The 20,455-nt window shown below is 43.3% G+C and overlaps 2 protein-coding genes across 2 annotated transcripts in view; both read right to left on the minus strand.

Moving 5' to 3' along the window:
• Positions 1–2,247, minus strand: part of si:ch1073-416j23.1 (rac GTPase-activating protein 1) — a 28,237-nt gene extending 25,990 nt beyond the window's left edge. Inside the window, exon 1 of the mRNA XM_042224745.1 lies at positions 2,148–2,247. The gene's annotated coding sequence lies outside the window, so the exon portion shown is untranslated. The remainder of the gene's footprint in view (positions 1–2,147) is intronic.
• Positions 2,248–6,211: 3,964 nt separating this feature from the next.
• The window catches only part of LOC102290732 (dihydropyrimidinase-related protein 2), a gene marked incomplete in the record, with an annotated part of 16,827 nt that continues 2,583 nt past the window's right edge, over positions 6,212–20,455 (minus strand). The window contains 14 exon segments of the mRNA XM_014336772.2: positions 6,212–6,726; positions 6,828–6,993; positions 7,113–7,292; positions 7,375–7,460; positions 8,046–8,130; positions 8,261–8,402; positions 8,751–8,907; positions 10,703–10,823; positions 10,916–10,984; positions 13,926–14,006; positions 14,086–14,147; positions 14,265–14,429; positions 14,505–14,689; positions 16,441–16,529. Coding sequence (XP_014192258.1) covers positions 6,635–6,726; positions 6,828–6,993; positions 7,113–7,292; positions 7,375–7,460; positions 8,046–8,130; positions 8,261–8,402; positions 8,751–8,907; positions 10,703–10,823; positions 10,916–10,984; positions 13,926–14,006; positions 14,086–14,147; positions 14,265–14,429; positions 14,505–14,689; positions 16,441–16,529 — 1,680 coding nt within the window.

Genomic DNA, 20,455 nt, shown 5'->3' on the forward strand with positions numbered 1-20,455 from the left:
ATATTTACAAATAAATTAAAAACTGCCTAAATAGGCTTTTAGGTGATTTTTAAAATTATGAATAGAAGCCAATTCTCTAATTGCATAAGGCAACTTATTCCACTGAAAAGATGCTCTAAATATAACAGAGTTTTTCAAAAAGTTACTTTTAACTCGAGGAGTTACTAAATTGTGGTTAGTTGAGAATCGTGTAGCATGATTATGTATTTCATCTGGATACTGCAACTGAGCATAAAAAAAGTGTGGTGTGTTTACCAGTATTGCTTTCTTTAAAAATACAAGTAAGCCATAGTATAATTTAGCTTGTACAGAAAGCCAAGAAAGTTTACCGTGCATTTTATCAATACTTGTATAATATGAACACCTTAACACTAATCTGGCCGCCCTATTTTGGACTAACTGAAGTTCAGATCTGTCTTATTAGCTGCTGACCAAATGATTGAGCAGTACTCTAGATGAGATAATACTAGTGCATTAATGACATCTTTCATAATTGAAGAAGTGATATAAAAGGAGCATTTCCTAGCTATAGCTATGCCCTGTCCCATTTTCCTTATAACAGAGTTGATGTGCTGAGACCATGAAAGGTGGTGGTTTATGGTAACACCAAGTAATCTAGTCTGGGTGACCTGTTCTAATACCGATCCAGCTATGGAAAGATTTAGCTGTGGGCTGTTGACTAAGCGTCCTCTTTGTAAGAGGGTAATGTCACTTGTAATGGAAATTGTGTATTTTGTTTGAGTGTTTTTTTATAATTTTTGATATTTACATGCTTATATTTTCAGAATTGTAAAACCTTATTGTGGATGTAAGAGCCACATTATGTGGACATTTTGCATCCAACTCATAACATTTTATTCGGTGGTATTTGATGGTTTGGGCCCCAGGCCAAAGACTAGAAAATATGCTGAAGCAAATCTTCCCTTTGGCTTCACCTGCACAAGTGCCGAGGTAAGTCTCCCTGCAGAATTGGTTTTCGCTGGGCTCTTCAAATCACAGACAAACAGGATCCCATATTCTTGATTTTTAGTTTACATGACTAACTGCTCCTGACATGTTGGAGATGTTTGCTCTTCATACAGTAAAGTTACAGCGGGATACAAATAACATCAGGCTGATCCTGCCACGATTTGTTCCCCCGGTTCAAATCACAGACTAACAGGATCTCACAGCTGTTTATGTTTTTGAACCCATTTTGCACAGAGAGGCATTTTTTAAAAATGTATTGACAGCAATGTTGAACATTATTACACAGGAAAAAACAACTACAGTAAAATAATGACACCGTGACGCCTCTGCCTTTGTAAATGGAGGGACAGTAACTGCGTGTAAACCTGCAGACAGTCAGATTAACAGTATTTCGTCTCTTTCTGCCATCCTGCAATTCATCTCCTGTAAACAATAACGTGGCCACAGCGTGACGTGAAAAAGCCACATACCTTTGATGTTGTGTGACGAACTCTGTGTATTCCTCGTCCACACGTAAACGCAAAAAAGGAGTTTAAAAAATCTCCGTTCTCGGTGATTCGCCGTTTACGTGGACGAAACAGCTGCGTGTTCAAAAACACCCGTGTAGGTGCGGACGCAGCGTAAAAGAGTTAGTAGTTTATTTTATTACTACCTGTAATTTATTGCAGTTTACTTGTATTTGCTAAATTTTTTAGTAAGTGTGAAATAAACCGCAATGGAGTTTGAAAACAAAATATGTGTGTGTGTGTGTGTGTGTGTGTGTGTGTGTGTGTTTGACACTTTAAGAGCCGACGCCATCAGAGCACACACTTACTGTGCAGTAACACGGAATTCCAGTCTTCTTCCACTCGAGATTTGCACATTTCGTTTTAACCCTAATGATATATTTTTGTGACAGGTGACGTCACCTTCCTGTCAGACACGTGAAAACAACCTGAGGACATTAAAGCAGCAGGTTAAATAACGTTTATAAATAACGTATGGCAGCCTGGCTTCTGTCAGTCTGTCCCAGGGCAGCTGTGGCTACACCTGTAGCTGCCTCCACCAGTGTGTGAATGTGAGAGTGAATGAATAGTGGCATTGTAAAGCGATTCGGGTGCCTTGAAAAGCGCTATATAAATGCAATCCATCATTATTATTATTTTCGATGTGCACAGCGCAGAAACAGAGACACTGACCTGAGTGACGCAGAGTTTCACGTCCAGGACACGTGCACAGGCTTCAGTCACATCGTGGCCACAGACGTCACAGCAGCTGTTTCTTATCACTGATCAATAACCCCGCCCTCACCTGTCTAGCTCTGCAAGGCAGGTTTATGCAGGAACGATCGGGGACGTGACCCCACCGCAAGTCCCCCCCCAACGCTCAGCGAAGGTTTAAGACGGCACGAAAATAAAACGGATAAAACACAAAAAAACAAACAGAATACATGTTAGATTTGCTTAAAGAAAATCTGAACATATTTAAACGATGCCTTCTCTGTGCAGTTAATGAATGGTGAAATAAAAACGTCATTCAGGCTTTTACAAGTCAGCAAGTGCAAAAATACTTGAACTTACAAAACCTCTGGAATTAAATAAGGATATAGAAATAATGTAAGAAAAGTTACCAGCAACAAAATATTTTCCTCTCCTTTGAAGTTTCACTGAACAAACAAAAATCTGAAATATGCCACAGTACAGGATTTCATCAACAGCTTCTAAGAGCTGTGTTGGAGTCTGGAAATGCTTTTTTTAGAAACCCCCAGAAGTTGATTCTGTTCATCTGGACGTAGCGTTTTGTGGGAGAAACGTTTCATCATCATCAGGCGACGTCTTCAGTCTCAGCTGACTGCAGGTTTCAATCGTATAAACAGTACATTTGCATAATGACTGAAACCAGCCCACTGAAGGAACAACGGGCTGGGCCAGCCTCATCTCAGTCAATGATTGTGCAAAGCTCTATCCTCGTCTTTGAGCTTAGGATTCCTGACAAGGCGGAGTGTCTCCGCAGTTGTTCTGGGACGTTTAGACTCACAAGTTTTCTCTCCAGTGTCGTTGAACTCTTTGCTTCCTACCTTCCTGCCAGGCGTCTTCTGTACTGTGAGGCTGTTTTTGAATTCCTCGATCACTCACTCCAGTTCCTCGCGGTCGACAACACTGCAATAACTTTTTACATGCATCTTTGTGAGCATCAACAGTTCTTTCTCTGTAGTCTGACGAACTGATTTCTTTAGTTCTTGGCATGATGCTGAAGTTTTTAAACTGAGTGTAAATCGGGTGTTAACTCTATTTTGATTTTACAGCTTTGAGTATTACAAAGGTAAAGCCCATCGATGGCTTGTGCCTGACACTGATTATTTTTTCCTGAAATAATGCTCTGCTGAAAAAGCACCTTCAACAAATTTCATAGTGCGGCTAATAATTTTGTCCTCCCCTGTGCTATAGTTATTTACCCCAGTGAGAGGCGAAAGAGCTTGTAGTGCAAAACCCCAGGCTTTACCGTTACCTGGATGAGACCAAATCCTGCTTCTTCTCAGTCCAATCTTCTTTTTATTTCCCTTTTCCTGTAGTCAAAATGACTAAAGTATCTAAATCAACTTAAGCTGTCGTTTAAAAGAAGTAGGACATAAAAGAGTCTCCAGTTTTAGGAGAATGAATCTGATCTTAAACCTCGCACTCTGCGACACACTCGATACATCCCCCCAGAAGCTGAACCATGGAAGGTGTCAGGAACAGACCTGGATCCAAAACCAGAAGAAGGCCGAGTGCCGTTTGGATTTCTACTTAAAATAGAAACTTGCTCGCTGAAGCGCTCTTACTTCAGTCTGAATGATGAACATTTCATCACATTCAGGAAACACACATCTCTATGGTCAGTTTTTCTCTTCCTCCTTTATTCATGCAGCTCTCATCACATCTGGAACAAATTTTTTCATTCACCAACAAAACAACAACAACAATGTTGACCTGTGTGCACCAGGACTTCATGCCCTCTATGCTGGCTCCGGTGCACCTGTAAGGACGGAAAGATGTTCGACTGCTACAGAAACACACTGCACGACACAGATACCATTTTTGAGCCTGGCTTCATACTAGACTGACCAGCTGCTGTGCAGATGAAAAACAACATCTTGTTACTATAGCAACAGCCTGCCACAAACAAGGTTGCCATGGGCTGCGTGGACAGTTGTGAGCTAACTGATGCTAACACTTCCAGGATACAAAAAGTGTAAAAAATACAAAATGAACTTTGTACAAGTCTAACACACTGTTAAAAATCTGAGGTCATCAGAGGACAAAGGTCAGAGGTCATGGTGGATACTTACAGCAGGATCTGATCATGGACGTAACCCTAACTGATGGCTCAGCGTTCGCCCCGGTGTTTCACTCCAAGAAGGAGAAAAATGGCCGTTATGTAAAGTCCAATGAAAGAGTCAGAAATCCTACTGAGAATGTGCAGATCAGATCAAGCTGTAGTGCAATGATATTATGTGGCTGTGCTAGCCTCCTTTGGGAGGTGGGCTTTGTAGGGATTGCTACTTGCAGGCTATCTGGATTTCTTAGCACCATTCACAGCCAGAGAAGAGAACATCTGCGTGAATCTGAAGGAGTTTAATTCTGATTCGGAGATTTTCAGAACGTCATTAAATGAATGAATTAGAAGGGCACTCGGACAGGCACGAGTCCTGTCTAACAAACAGGAAGCAGAAGCATTTGACACAACCAGCTGTCGCAGACAACAGCTGAAAACAACCAGAGGAGCTTCCACCTGGAACAGAAACCTGACCTGAAGGAATACTGGTGCGACTGCGACAGTTCTCTCACGATGAAGTGGCATGACCATGTCCTGCTAATCAAAGAGCACTACAGAAAGCACAAATGTTCGGTTATACTTCTGCTACTACGACTGAAACTACAACTACTGCATTTATCAGAGCTGACAGAACAGATGGAGTGACAAATAATGACGTGAAGATGAGAATACCAAAAACATTCAGTACCATGTTTCTAGGGTGTAGTACTAGTTACACTAACACTGTAGGGGTTGCTGTTGGGCTTCTACTGCAGAATGAGTCAGTAGGCTAAAGTATTATAGGGTCATAGTTCTAGGTAAAGTACTATTATAGAATAAAGTATTTGCTGTATGGTGTAAAACAGTCGTTATGTAGTTTTAGGGCAGAGTACTAACAGCTCTAATGCTGATGTGGTACTTAGTGGTAACTGTGGGGTTTGTACTGGGTTAAATACTAGCTGAAGTACTAATGGCATATAATTTATAACCCTTCCTTTATGTCAGGTAGCTTTAGTACTTGTAGAGGTACCACTCTGTCTGATGTAATACTTGTAATACTAAACTGTAATACTAGGGGTGCAACGATACTGGTATCGATATTGAACCGTTCGATACAGAGCTTTCGGTTCGGTACGCATATGTATGAACAATACAAAAGTTTTAATTTGTTTTATCAACTTTCCTTCTGACGATGCTGTCTGTGTTGAGCGCTCAGTGGATCTGCGCTCGACAGTGCAGCCTAGGCGGAGTAGTCGAACGCAGATTCACTGAGCGCAGGGCAAGCTAGCAGACAGAAGCTAAGCTCTCCTTGCAACATGGCAAACTGAACCTCTCCCACCCTCATTCAGATCTGGCGTTTGGAATTATTTTGGTTTTCATGTGACGTATGACCCTGAAGGTAAGCGAGTCATGGACTAAAGTAAAACAGTATGTTGGATGTGCCACGCAATGCTCAATTACATGGGTGGGAACTAGTGGTTAGCGCAGTTAGCTCGTTAACGTGTTGGCCGTCCAGCCCCACGCACGGGGCGATCCGCGGTAGCTCGTTAACGGAGATTTGCCGTGTTGTGGCATTAACGTCATTTCAGATTAACGCTGACAGCACTAGTGGGAACACAACGAATATGACTGCACATTTACTCCGACATCATCCTAGTGCAAAGACAAAAACAACAAGCAGCATGCTACAAACTTTACCCGAGTCATTTAGACAGCCGTTAGCACAGGATTCTCCTTATGGGGACCTGATATGTTTAATATGCTGCTGAGAATATAGCCCAGAAGAAGCGTATAGTATAGCTTTTATTTTGGAAAGAGACATTTCTCTGTAATAAACTCTCTTTTCCAAAGATGAGGGATTTCTCCATCAGATAGATTTATTATTTTATCCCTTTGTTGTTTCAGCAACATTAAATTTAAAAACTGTACTTTTGAGTTAAAATATATATTTATAATTTTAATAAATGACAAATTAAAAAAGCATGAACATTTTTTTTTTGTATCAAAAAAATATCGAACCGTGAATTTTGTGTATCGTTGCACCCCTACTGTTTAGTAACTTGCAGTCTTAGTTGTATTTGATGCTTTTATATGCTCGAGTACTGCTATCTTAGAAACGTGAAGTAGTTCAGTGTAAGCAGGGCTTACTGGTATTTATCGAGTTGCATTGCCATTTGCTACTAGCTGAAATACTACAGCTTTATAAAAGTACAATTAGACGACTCAGGAGCTTTCAATTTAGGATTTAGTAGTTTAAGATTTTAAGACTAGCTGTAGGGTTGTTTGGAAGGTTGCATTTGAGTTCATGATGAAATATTACTATTATGAAGCGCTAGTAGTCATTGTAAGGACTGTTGGACAGTCTCACAGCGACTGCTTCATTCTTCCAGTTTTAGGATAATGACGTAATGTTGGATCGTCCACCAGGAGGTGCCACAATCCTCTGAGCAGAGCGCCGTGGTATGTGGTCATCAATCTGAGTTCCTGGACAGAAAAACAAGAAGATGATCATTTCAGTGTCACTGTTATCTTGTTTTTTTATTGCTAACCTTACACTGGTCAGATTATTGACCAGAAAACAGCACCTGCGAGGGTGAATCCCGACTGGTGGAGATTACGGGGGCCGGTCAGGGTTTTTGGACATGGGGGCCCCCTGGTGGTCGGGGTGGGTGGGACTGATTTAGTCATGCTGATGACATCATGGACTGGACCATCGTAGTTTCCACGGGGGACACCGCGAGTTTCGGCCATCTATAACGGGAAGAAATAAACCTCCAGATTACTGGATCATTTAGCCTACTGGACAGGTGGAGGCTGTTACCATGCATCTGTCACTAACTACCTCTCAGCGGCCGCTAACTGCCGGTTACCTTGCTACGGGCTTTGATCCTCTTGTACACGATATCAGGAAAAGCCTTCCTGGGAATGAAGCGTCCTGAACCTTCAGTCACGTTGAGTTTTCCGTCCTCCAGAAGAACTCGTCCGCCGCTGATCACCACCGACGCCACTCCTCGAAACTCCAAACCCTCAAAGATGTTGACCTCTAGGTTCTGCACACAGGAAATTGATCATGATGAGAAGTCTTGAAGAGGTTTGACCCTAGATGTAAATGATTTATAGCGGTGTTATTACCAGGTTGTGAGTGTTTGCAGAAACGATTCGTGTCTCCTTCGGATTCCAGATGACAATATCAGCGTCAGATCCAACAGCGATCCGACCTGAGTGTACAGAAGCATCAATCCTTAAAAACAGCTAATGTTTGGGGAAGAAAGGGCTGCAAGACTTTGTAAGATTGTTCTTCAGGATGGCTGGAGTGTTTTGTGATGTAAAGCCGGTATGTCCTTGGACTGATCCAAAGAATCTCTCTTCTCTGTGAGTGTAAAGAAGTTTTAACCATGCCAATCTCTGAGATATCGAATTATTAAAAAGAGCAATTTTAGCAATGTATCTCAATTTTTCTGGATGAAAAAGAAATGCTGCTGTAGTAAATGAAAGAAATTTGTCAGCACATCTCTTTGGGCTGTAAGACATACTTGTGTAAAATCTGGTAACTTGTTGTCCATTGTCACTGAATTGTTTATTTATTACGTAATTACTTTGACCTAGTATGATTCATTAGCAGCAAAAGTTGTATATATATTTATTCACATTTTTCAGTGCCATCCAATGAGGTGGCTTGGAGTCTTCACCTGACCTATCCTATGTTTGACACCCCTGAAATTTGTCCTCTTGTCCCAGAAACATGTCTCCAGTATTTATCTGGTGTATTTATCCTTTACATTTACCTGTGACTGACGTCATACCTTTTCGTGGATACATGCTGAAGAGCTTTGCAGCATTGGTGCTGGTTACTGCAACAAACTCATTCTCATCCATCATTCCAGTGGCCTGAGAAACACAGTGGAAACAGCATGAATGCTGGGACTCACAGTAAAAGCAGACGGATGGAGATCAGGAGGAGGAGAATCAGTACATTCACACTGATGATACCATGAGACTGAGGGTCAAGTTTTCTTACCACTGCTCTGTCCCAGACCACAGACATCCTCTCCTCTATGCCATTAGTTCCCTCTGGAATCGAAGTGAAGTTGTCTTTACCAACAGCTTTCTGAGCGGTGGAAAAGCTGGCCTGAGCGCTGGAGGTTACTTGGAGGTCTCCACTGGAAAACACACAGCAAGCACTTGTAAGGGTCACCTGTGACATCTCAGTGGTTCAGGTGAGGGGTAGTAAATGGCCTGTATTTGTATAGCGCTTTACACATCCAGTCATCCACCCATTCACACACTGGTGATGGCAGCTACATTGTAACCACAGCCACCCTGGGGCGCACTGACAGAGGCGAGGCTGCCGGACACTGGCGCCACCGGGCCCTCTGACCACCACCAGTAGTGAAGTGTCTTGCCCAAGGACACAACGACCTGTCCAAGCCGGGGCTTGAACCGGCAACCTTCCGATTACAAGGCGAACTCCCAACTCTTGAGCCACGATCGCCCCATGAAATGCTTACCATGCTAACAGGGAGGTCAAGTACTGCGGAGTCGAAGGATCAGGGTTAAGGGGCGGGCTTGTGACGAAGGCAGCAGCTATGGCCCAGTCTTTCGACCAATAATGGGAGCCGTCGGTAGCCAGGCCAGCTGTGATTGGTTCCCCATACACCACCATGCCTGAGGACAAAGAAGTTCAACTTTAGGGCACCAAGTTGCTTTTAAAGTATCAGCACCTGAGGCTGGGGGTGTTGTTTATGGTAACAAGTTACCCCAGAGCTGTGTGCAGTCTGTCAAAGTAAACTGGCTTAGGTGACCCCTTTCTCTGTATGACTTGAACATGGTGGTTAGTTCACCAAATGAAAAGCTCAGACAGCTCGACATCCAGTCCAGAAAAATGTAAATGTTGTGTTTCAGGACAGCTGGAAATCCAGAGGCTCCTGATCCAAGCCACAGGTGCGGCCAGCGACAACTCTAGAAACTGGCACCAAACTACTGACAGTCCAGAACAGTCACTCAGACCTCTCTGAGTGACTGGAGTTTGGAGAGGGCGAAAATATGTACAGCCTTTGAAAAATAGTCTATGATGGTGAGAAGGACTGTTTTACCCTCCAAGGGAGGCAGACCAATGATGAAGTCCACTGGGATGTGAGACCAAGGTTGTTCCGAGGTTGTAAGAGGGTGCAGGAGGCTGGCTGGAGGTGAACTGACAGATTTGTGTTGAGCACACAGAAGACATGCAGAAAAATGCTACCAGGCTTCTTTGATCAAGGACGGCCACCAGAAGGAGCGTTGAAGAAGAGTGATAGCCCGGTTCTTACTGGGATGGCAGCCAACTTAGAGGAATGGAGCCAGTGGATGACTCATTAATGGATGTTGGATGGAACATACAGCCGGTTGGGTGGACCGCCACCTGGATAAAATTCATCCCTTTTGGCAATTCAGATCAGTGACTTCATCTTGGAGGTGAGTGAAACTCAGAGAGAAAATCGGGCTTTGCATTCCGAGAACCTGGTCGATGGGTAATTGTGAAATTAAAGCCTGGGAAGAAGGCCCCCCTGGATTGAAATCTAGTATATCATCTCGGTAGACAAAGAAGAAACAGTTCAGGAAGTCACGGACCATGTGAAACACAGATGGTGCACAGATTAATCCAAAAGGCATTACGAGGTATTCAAAATGTCCTAAATCTTTATTAAATGCAGTCTTCCACTCATCCTCTTCTTTGGAGTGAGATGCAAGGTGCTTCACAGTTTAAAGAACACCGTTGTGCTCTGTGGGAATTCAACATTCAAACTTGATGTTTTTTAAGTTTTGTTTTTTCTCTTGTTATTTTAGTTATATTTGCATGTTTGAAATAAAATAAAAAAAATAAAATCTATCTAAAAGGGGGAGACAGCAGTGGTGGGAGTGGATATTTGTTTTGGATGGTGATATTATTTAGACCTTGGTAACTGATGGACAAAGAGACTTGTCCTTTTCTCTACAGAAAAGAACCCTGCACCTACAGGAGAAGTGGAAGTGCAAATGTGCCAGCTGTGAAACCCTTGGTAATATATTTTTCCATTTTCAGGTTTGGTGAGACTGTAACTATGACGTGTAGGTAGCGAAGCTATGGGAAGAAGGTCTGTTGCACATTAGGCCAGATCTTTACGAAAAAACTGAACAACAGATCTGGGGCTTCACTGGGGCTCTGCCTCCCATTCTACTTTTAAATACTCTAGGAACAACAACAACTGCAGTGTGAGAGCGAAGTGCTCTGATAGGGTGATATGGTACTACAAGGTCATTAAGATAAGATGGGGCCTGATTATTTAAGACCTTGTAGAGATGGGTGAGCCGGGAAACAGAAGGACCACCAGCTGAGCTCAGCATTCACCCTCTGACTCTGAAGGCTCAGGACCCCAAATAAGGGTCTGAATGAAACCTGTTAAATCTGGATTAAAGGCCAAAAGGACGAAGCTGACGCCCTCACCTTTCTTCCTGGCTTTGGCGATGACATCAGCAGCAGATTTGCTCATTACCTTGGTAATGTACAGCGGGCAGTTGGACTGTTTGGCAATGGTGATGGCCCGATACACTGCCTCAGTCTCTACCTGAAGCACACACAAAAACACACATCAGAAATATGCAACATGCCAACACATCAGCCACAATCTCCACAGGAGTGTGTCTCAGGTGTGCGTACCTCTTCTGAGTGCGATATAACATGTCCTTCAGGTCCAGTAATGCCAAGACAGAGAAGCTTCTTCTGCTCCTGAAACAAACCAGTTTATACCAGTTAAAACGTATTTACACCAGTTAAAGCCTCGGGTAACCAAACAGTGAAACTGAGCATGAACCTTATTCTCCAGGAACAGGTAAAATGACAAAATCAAAGGGTGTGAGTCTGTTTGTTGTGTTAAAATCTCTCTCTGCCATGTCATTAGAGGATGTCACATTCTGGCAGGAGGCAGCAGTGTACCTACAAGCTATTTGTGAACCACACGCAAACCATAGTAGTGGTTCGCTGCAGGGCGTCAGACCAGAGACACCCCAGCTTTAAAGGCTCATTATGGTAATGGAAGCTGTGAATGTTGGAGGAACTGTGGCTATGACACAGCACACCACTACCATACAGTGGTTTGCAAAAGTATTCGGCCCCCTTGAACTTTCCCACATTTTGTCACATTACAGCCACAAACATGAATCAATGTTATTGGAATTCCAGGTGAAAGACCAACACAAAGTGGTGCACACGTGAGAAGTGGAACCAAAATCAGACATGATTCCAAACATTTTTTACAAATAAATAACTGCAAAGTGGGGTGTGTGTAATTATTCAGCCCCCTTTGGTCTGAGTGCAGTCAGTTGCACATAGACGTTGCCTGATGAGTGCTAATGACTAAATAGAGTGCACCTGTGTGTAATCTAATGTCAGTACAGATACAGCTGCTCTGTGACGGCCTCAGAGGTTTGACCCATACTATGGAACAGTAGGAGGCGGTAATGCTCCTTTTTGTTGGTTGCCAACCGCCGTTAAACACAAAGAAGAAGAAGAAGACGGCGGCGGCCTCAGAGGTCGTCTAAGAGAATATTGGGAGCAACAACACCATGAAGTCCAAAGAACACACCAGACAGGTCAGGGATAAAGTTATTGAGACATTTAAAGCAGGCTTAGGCTACAAAAAGATTTCCCAAGCCTTGAACATCCCACGGAGCACTGTTCAAGCCATCATTCAGAAATGGAAGGAGTATGGCACAACTGTAAACCTACCAAGACAAGGCCGTCCACCTAAACTCACAGGCCGAACAAGGAGCTGATCAGAAATGCAGCCAAGAGGCCCATGGTGACTCTGGACGAGCTGCAGAGATCTACAGCTCAGGTGGGGGAATCTGTCCATAGGACAACTATTAGTGGTGCACTGCACAAAGTTGGCCTTTATGGAAGAGTGGCAAGAAGAAAGCCATTGTTAACAGAAAACCAGAAGAAGTCCCGTTTGCAGTTTGCCACAAGCCATGTGGGGACACAGCAAACATGTGGAAGAAGCTGCTCTGGTCAGATGAGACCAAAATGCAAAACGCTATGTGTGGAAAACTAACACTGCACATCACTCTGAACCATCCCCACTGTCAGATATGGTGGTGGCAGCATCATGCTCTGGGGGGGCTTCTCTTCAGCAGGGACAGGGAAGCTGGTCAGAGTTGATGGAAGATGGATGGAGCCAAATACAGGGCAATCTTGGAAGAAAACCTCTTGGAGTCTGCAGAAGACTTGAGACTGGGGCGGAGCTTCAGCTTCCAGCAGGACAACGACCGTAAACATAAAGCCAGGGCAACAATGGGATGGTTTAAAACAAAACATATCCATGTGTTAGAACGGCCCAGTCAAAGTCCAGATCTAAATCCAATCCAGAATCTGTGGCAAGATCTGAAAACTGCTGTTCACAAACGCTGTCCATCTAATCTGACTGAGCTGGAGCTGTTTCAAAGAAGAATGGGCAAAGATTTCAGTCTGTAGATGTGCAAAGCTGGTAGAGACAGACCCTGAAAGACTGGCAGCTGGAACTGCAGCAAAAGCTGGTTCTACAAAGTATTGACTCAGGGGCTGAATAATTACGCACACCCCACTTTGCAGTTATTTATTTGTAAAACATGTTTGGAATCATGTCTGATTTTCGTTCCACTTCTCACGTGTGCACCACTTTGTGTTGGTCTTTCACGTGGAAGTCCAATAAAACTGATTCATGTTTGTGGCTGTAATGTGACAAAATGTGGGAAAGTTCAAGGGGCCGAATACTTTTGCAAACCACTGTATTTTGGGATTGTAAGAATATTAAGAACTACTGGGGAGATGTCCATAAAGTGATGCAAAACATCTTTAGTACATATTCAGCCTTTGATTTCAAATCCATATTTTTAGGACACATAGCCTCAGACATAACGTGTATAGATAAATACTAACTATGTGTACTGCTAGCTGCAAGTAAAAAGGCACCGACCAAAAGATGGCTAACATAGGATCCACCAACATTAAACAGCTGGATTGATGTAACTTTTGAGATGTATAAGATGGAAAAGATTACTTTTTTAGTGAATTTTGAGTATGAGAAATTTGTAAAACACTGGGGAGAATGGCTCCACTATGTGATGACATTCATCATTGAAGGAATGGTTGTTTAAATTTTTGTTCGTTATAATAACATGTATTAATGCTATGTCACCATCTGCTACTGAGTGTGTTGGCTTTGCAATTGCTCTCTCTCTGGATAGTTACAAACTGTATCTGTCTTTACATATGTTTGTTTGTGTGTTTTCTTTTCTTTCTCTTTTTTCGTACCTGCTTGAAGAAAAAGTACTTGAAGTGATGGCGGTCACCCAGACTACTGTACATATATGAGTCTTAGAACAAAGGAAGCCATCAAATAATGTACATTTTATTTCATGCATAACTTCAATAAACACTAAAAAAACCAACCTTTTTTTGCTTCTGACTACAACACTTAATTCAGTTCAATTTTGTTTTATTTACATATCGCCAAATCACATCAACGGTCACCTCAAGGCACAAACAGTTACAATTTTATGTCTCCAGCTTCTGTTTGCATTATGCTCATCCTTAGTTTGGACTCATTTAACTGATTCAAGCCAACTGTGAAACACCAACTTTCAGTTTTCTGCTCTTTATTAAATGAACAGTCAGAGTTTTGCTCAGTTACCTCATCAATGATGTCACCATTCTCAGCATGGACCTGCGCGATGGCTCCGAGATCACGGAGGACACTGAAGGCCTCATAGAGCTGAAACCATGACAACGGTAAAATGAAAGCAAAACTAACAAAAAGAAACGATTAATGAGAAGTTACTCTGTCTGCACACCTGAGAGTCGGAGCTCTGGTACTTATCTTTGTAGGCCATGAAGAAGAGGAAGGAGTTCACACCTGAAACACAGAGTACTGCAGTTTATACTCAGCCAGACTACAGTTCACCCTCTGTGTCTTGCGATATCTGACTATAATTGATAATGAGCTTATTGATTATTGCTTGGCAATCTTGACCTTTGTCCTTGACAAGTGTCTCCAGCTCCTCGTACAGCCCCTCGTGCCAGCGGGTGATGTCCACATGGAGGGAGAAGTCGCAGCACGCCCTCTGCTCTGCCGCATCTTTCCACTGGTCAAATGCCGTTAGTAAACTAGTCCCCGGCTCCACCAGCACGTGGTCCACTGCCAACACAACCAGCTTACCGTTAGCACATCACACTGAGGCCAGATGGTATTGATCGAGTATTGGTTACTGACTAATGGTGGTGGTTCCTCCGGACAGGGCGGCTCTAGTTCCCTGGTAGAAGTCATCTGCCGGGTTCAGGCCTTTCTGCGGTGAGTACAGGTTTGTGTTGGCGTCGATTCCTCCAGGGATCACCAGCTGACCATATGCGTCCACCGTTTTCACGCCGGGCGGGACAATCAGGTTCTCGCCGATCTGTCTGATCAGGACACAACAGGAAGTCCGAGGTGTGATGGTCAAGCTAACATTGGTGTAATTATCGATTAGAATATGTTCACTCGACATCTGACTATAGGAGTAACCTGATGAAATATACTTTGCTGTGTTGTACCAGTGCTCGATGAAGACCACTAGTATACTTCCAGCAGGGGTGGGGAACGCCAGGCCTCGAGGGCCGGTGTCCTGCGGGGTTTAGATGTGTCCTTGATCCAACACAGCTGATTTAAATGGCTACATGACCTCGCCAGCATGTGTTGAAGTTCTCCAGAGGCCTGGTAATGAACTCATCATTTGATTCAGGTGTGTTGACCCAGGGTGAGCTCTAAAATCAAGGCCTGGAGTTGGACACCCCTGACTTACAGTAAACTGGGCTTTTGGATTTTCTCGTTTTCACTTCTGGTAAGATGAGCAAGCAAAAGGTTAAAAACAATGAAGCAGATCTAAGAACACCCTGGGAGAAGACGACTGGAGCTCGGGATGGCCAAAGAAGAGAAACCAGCACCTCATCTCTGACTTTTTTAAAGATGAGGCAGCAGACGAAGGACTGCTCTGTCAGAGACTGAGCTGTGATTGTCTACAGCTCAAGATGATGCTGATTCTCTGAAGTAAAGAGAGTTTAGGAATAAAACTTTGGAAGATAAACTTTTGCTTGAAGACATCATGAAGAACACCCTAAAGCTTGTAAATTGACTTTTCTACTCTTTCTGAGCACTTTAAGCCTTTTTTCTATGTAACATTTACACACATTCATACTCCAGTGGATGCATCAGAAAGCAGATGGGGGTTGATATCTTGCCTAAAGCATGCAGGCTGGAGCAGATGGGTAATAAACCACCAACCTTCCAATTAGTAGGTGACCTGCTCCACCACCTGAGCTACAGCCGCCTCAAGTGGCAGAGGCTGAAGGACCAGATGTGCTGGTCTTTGGATAAAAATGGACAAAAGAGCTGCTCAGTGTGGAGAGAGCACCACGACGGGATGGGGAGATGCTTAGGCCACACTGGGAAGGTTGATTATGAAGATTCTCAAACACAGGGACAAAGTGAAGGCGATTCACACCGACCACAAGTAAAAACCTGACACCCAACAAGTGAGATTTTAAAAGTAAATTAAATGAAATAAAGATTATGTGTGAAGAACTCAGTGCGGTCCAAACAGCTGGAAACCAGTTTTCAGATGCAGCCTTTAGACTGAAGGTCAGTATGATCCAAATTCTGCTGCCTATCACAGACATACGTGAGCAGTGACTCGGATGAGAACATCTGGTTTGACACAAAGATCCAACCGTTTCAGGAAGAGCTCAGAGAGACGCAGAGGAAATGATTTGTTAAGAAACTCCACTGAAGCTGCCTCACCTGCTCTGAATCCAGGGTGTCAGCATTAGTACAAACGTGAACAAATATCGATGAACTTTCAAGATCACAGTGAAATTTGGTCTTCTCAATGACCAAATGCCCCCCACTAAAAAAAACAACTAATTACAGAAAATACATTGCAAATGCTCCATCAGAGGAACCAATAACCCCAACATATACCTGAAACATTGACCTTTTTGAGTCAAAGAAAACTTGGTTTTAAACATGAAGGGCTATGTTGTTCTTCAGATGAGGAAAACGTTTTTTCTTCAGTGAATTTGCGTGTTTCGTTTGCCACGTGTGCAACACGAGGACATGTTTGTTCCTCTTTAAATCAGAATGATTACATCAGTGAGAAAAAAGAGAATATATTTACTTGATTGTCCCATCCTCAATATAGATATCAGCGTAGAACGACTGGTCGTCATTGACAATCTTTCCTCCTTTGATGATCAGACGGTCGCCCTGGAAACAGAGAGGATGGTGCATAGATCATAGGAAAGAAGCTTCTGACTGCAGATTCAGACGGGGTCGACGGGAGAGGTGTGGCCACCAAGCAAGTTGAGAACGCTTTCTTTGAGTTAGCTGGATCAGAGTTAGCAGCTCCCACCACATCTTTCTGGTAATTCTGACTCTCTGCTTTAGAATTTAAGCCTGCTCATGTTTAAAGAGGCATTTCACAGGTCACGTGACTCTTCTTCCTCACAAAATGATCCTTATTATGTTGGGGATGGGGCTATCTCAGCTACCGTTGGTCAGGAGGCAGGGTCACAGTTTTTGTTTGATTCCTGGTGTTTTAGTTGTTTCCTGCCTTCCTTGCGTCCCCTTGTAGCTTCTGATCTAGTCTTTATCTCTGTGTTTGGCATTTATGTTCTTTCCTGTTTTATTTTGATAGTCTCGTGTCTTGTATTTATTTTTACTTTGCATGTTACAGGTGTTTCCCCTCATTAGCACTCGGTGTGTCTGTGTGCATGAATAACACGCCTTTGCCCTCAGTCACCTCCTGAGTGCCCTATGCTGGGCCACCTCAACAGCCTGAAGGAATATTTATAATATTCATAACATATAAAAATGTATATTATATGATGTCATATTACACATATACAGTTATTATCCATGTGAGACGGGTAAAAACGAGTCTCCGGTTCTGAAGATGAAGCCGGTGTTTCTCTAGATTAAAACGGAGGCTGTGCTCTGTATTTACCCGTTGTCATGGCAAATCCTGGACGATGACCTCAGAGTGGACTGAACTCTGATCACTAATCTCAGCCGATTATCTGCAGTCACAGTTTTACAGATGTGCATCGCCTCTGATGAGGTCCCTGATTGGAGGAGTAACTCAAAGAAAGCCTGGATTTCTTGAACTTCAACATCTGTTTGGTGCAATCCAATCTCGTGATACAACACAGATGGAGGCTGCCACCCCAACGTCACCAACTAGACCAGGGGTCGGCAACCTTTCTGATGATGAGTGCATCTAAAACTTCCTCAGAAGTCAACGTGCCACATGATTGCATTAGCATTAAATTCAATAACGCTCTATATGAACAGTTAAACACTGTATAGAACAACTTTATAGAACCATATTTGTTCGCAGATGTTGGCAGCTGTCAGCGAACAGTTATCGCTGTCTACATGTTTTTAATGTATGCTAGCATCATTCAGAGCCAATCAGCTTTTAGCTGATGGTGACTGCACACCTGACCTTACAAAGGGAGATAAAGCATGTGTGAGTGCTGTAAACACTGCGGTCAGACTGTAAACAAGCTGCTGTGTGAATAAAGTTTATATGAAGCAGGAAGTAAAGGAGGTAAACTGGTGAGCGCGGGTGGGTTTTATCAATTATCGAGTGTTTGAACATTAAGGCCAGCTGTAGTTTCCTCCTGTGGCCTGCAGCCTTACTCGGGTTTATCGCACTGAAGAAAGAATAAGAACAAAGAACAAATATACGCTACGTGGCTCAAAGTGGTGTATTTATTTAAAAATGTATTTATTTACCAATAAATACATTTACAGAAATAAAGTCGCCAGTATGGAGAAATATGAAAACACAGCAGATTAGTGTTTTAAACTAAAACACTTCAGACGCTCCAGCCGTCTGAGCTCTGAAAGATCTGATTGGTTAGTGCTGGTGAGTTCATGCCTGCTGATCTCTGCTCTGGAGCAGGTTGGGTCTACAGCATCAGTTACCATGGTGATATACCCTGAATTACCTGGATAGACCAAATGCTGCCCCTCCCACTGCCACAGGTGAGCAGGACGGATGAACTGTTTTTAAAAACACGCGTAAAACGTGGATCCTGTCACCTGACAGGTGAACTGAAACAAATCGAACCATGCTGTGCCAGGACTGGGACTGGCTCAGGTTTTAACCCGTGCATTTTTATCGACCTCCCCTGAACGCAGCGTGAAAAAACCTGTCAGCATCCGTGACCTCTGCAAACCGAGCCAAGCCGAGCCGGGCCGAGGTAGACGTGTCTAATCAGCCCCGCCCCGCCCGGCCCGGCTCGCTTCCCAGCCTCGGTATGCTTCTGACTGACCGGCGGAGCCGCAGCATCACCGGTTGGTTTGCCCCGGCTCGGGTGGACCTACCGCGTGTCTCGCGCTGCTCTTCTTGGCCTGGAACGACATCCCGATCGATCTGTGATCAGCTGATTGATCCGCTCACACGCACACAGACACAGCAGCTATTGTTGCGCCCGTCGACACTGACGTCACGTTTCCGACAACACAGCCTGACACAGCTTCCGGTGGGAGCTTCAAAGTAAATCTCCCGAACGTGTCTTCTTAGAGTAATCAGAGTAAAAGTACGAGTATTGGAGGCACATTAAGAAAATATATATTTTATTGATCATTTTTTGAATAAAGTCGAAGTTTCGAGATGAGAGTGGAAATGTGGAGTTAAACGGCTGCTGTAACACTGAGGCATCAGGGAAGCTGCATCCGTCGCAGGAGTGGACCTGAACAAGTGAAATCGTTGGTCAGATGCCAGGTTCTTGCAGCCTCGGCAGTCAGTTTGCGTTGAAACAACGGCCATCTCCTCAGAATGATGTCTGGTTCCAGTTCAGACTAACAGCAACGAGTCAAAATGATCAAATGCTTTAAAGTGTTTATAATGTTTTAAGTGCTTTAAACTGATTTCTCTCCGAGTCCACCTCGAGTCTATGAACTGAGCAGATGCTGCTGTGTTTTTATTAAATTAGGAGATCCGGTGACTAAACAAAGAGCAGCTTCAGCTCAGCTGGAACTTTTTCATCAACATCAACTTTCAGATATTTAAACTCCTCAGGTTTTAGAGCAAATTAACAGCCTTTTATTCTGAAAGGAGATTAGACCTCTCGTGGCTTCTGATTGGCTCTTAGTGTCAACTAGTGGTCACAGATTTATTGAGTGATGTGAGTTGGATATTTTTTATTTGGATATAATTACACACAGTACAGAACAATAACACTCATGCTGCATGGCTGCACTGTCATTTAATCCTTTTAGTAGAACTGTACGCATACTTTTGTTTATTAGTCTGTCTATTTTTATTTTATTGTTATTTTATTCTGTAGAATGAATCACGAGTGAAAGCATGTAATAATGCATGTGTGCTAGTCTGCTCCAATTTCTCTGTAAGTACAACGACAGTAAAGGAATCTTTATCTGCTGAGACCTGAAGGATCTGTTTATCTTCACCTTCATCTGTAGTTTGACTCTTAGTCCACACACACACACACACACACACACACACACACACACACACACACACACACACAGATTAAAAGCAGTGTATGTGTGTTCACAGATGATCACATTAAATTTAGGATTTATTCCTTTTTTCTTGAGCAAAACTTTTTTGCAGTCTCAGAATCACATTTATTGGCCAAGTATATGCACAAGCACATACAAGGGAGTTTTGAGAGTCTGTCCATCTCAAACCTGCAGTAGGATGTATTCAACAAGAGCTGGTGATGTCCTGCAGATCCTTCCACACTGATGCAGGGTCGTTGGCTGAGAGCAGTTCTTTCAGCTTCTGGGAGTAGATCCTTTTAGCTGCTTTGGTCCGTGTGCTCCTGGTTTGGTTGTACAGGGCCCTGTCACCGCTTCTGTAGGTGTCCTCTTTGGCCCGATGAAGATGTTAGAGTTTAGGAGTGAACCATGGTTTATTGTTGTTGTATGTGCAAAAGGTCTTGGTTGGCACACACACATCTTCACAAAAACTGATATATGATGTCACAGTGTCTGTCAGCTCATCCAGGTTCTCAGCTGCAGCTTCAAAAACAGTCCAATCAGTGCATTCAAAACAGTCCTGCAGTTCCTGCTTTGCTGCGTTAGTCCACTTCTTCATAATTAATAAATAAATGTAAAATAAATGATAAATGAATAAATGTAAAATAAGCTCTGCA

Source organism: Haplochromis burtoni, unplaced genomic scaffold, assembly GCF_018398535.1.
Source record: "Haplochromis burtoni strain Fernald_Lab_line unplaced genomic scaffold, NCSU_Asbu1 Contig_148, whole genome shotgun sequence".
NCBI lineage: Eukaryota > Metazoa > Chordata > Actinopteri > Cichliformes > Cichlidae > Haplochromis > Haplochromis burtoni.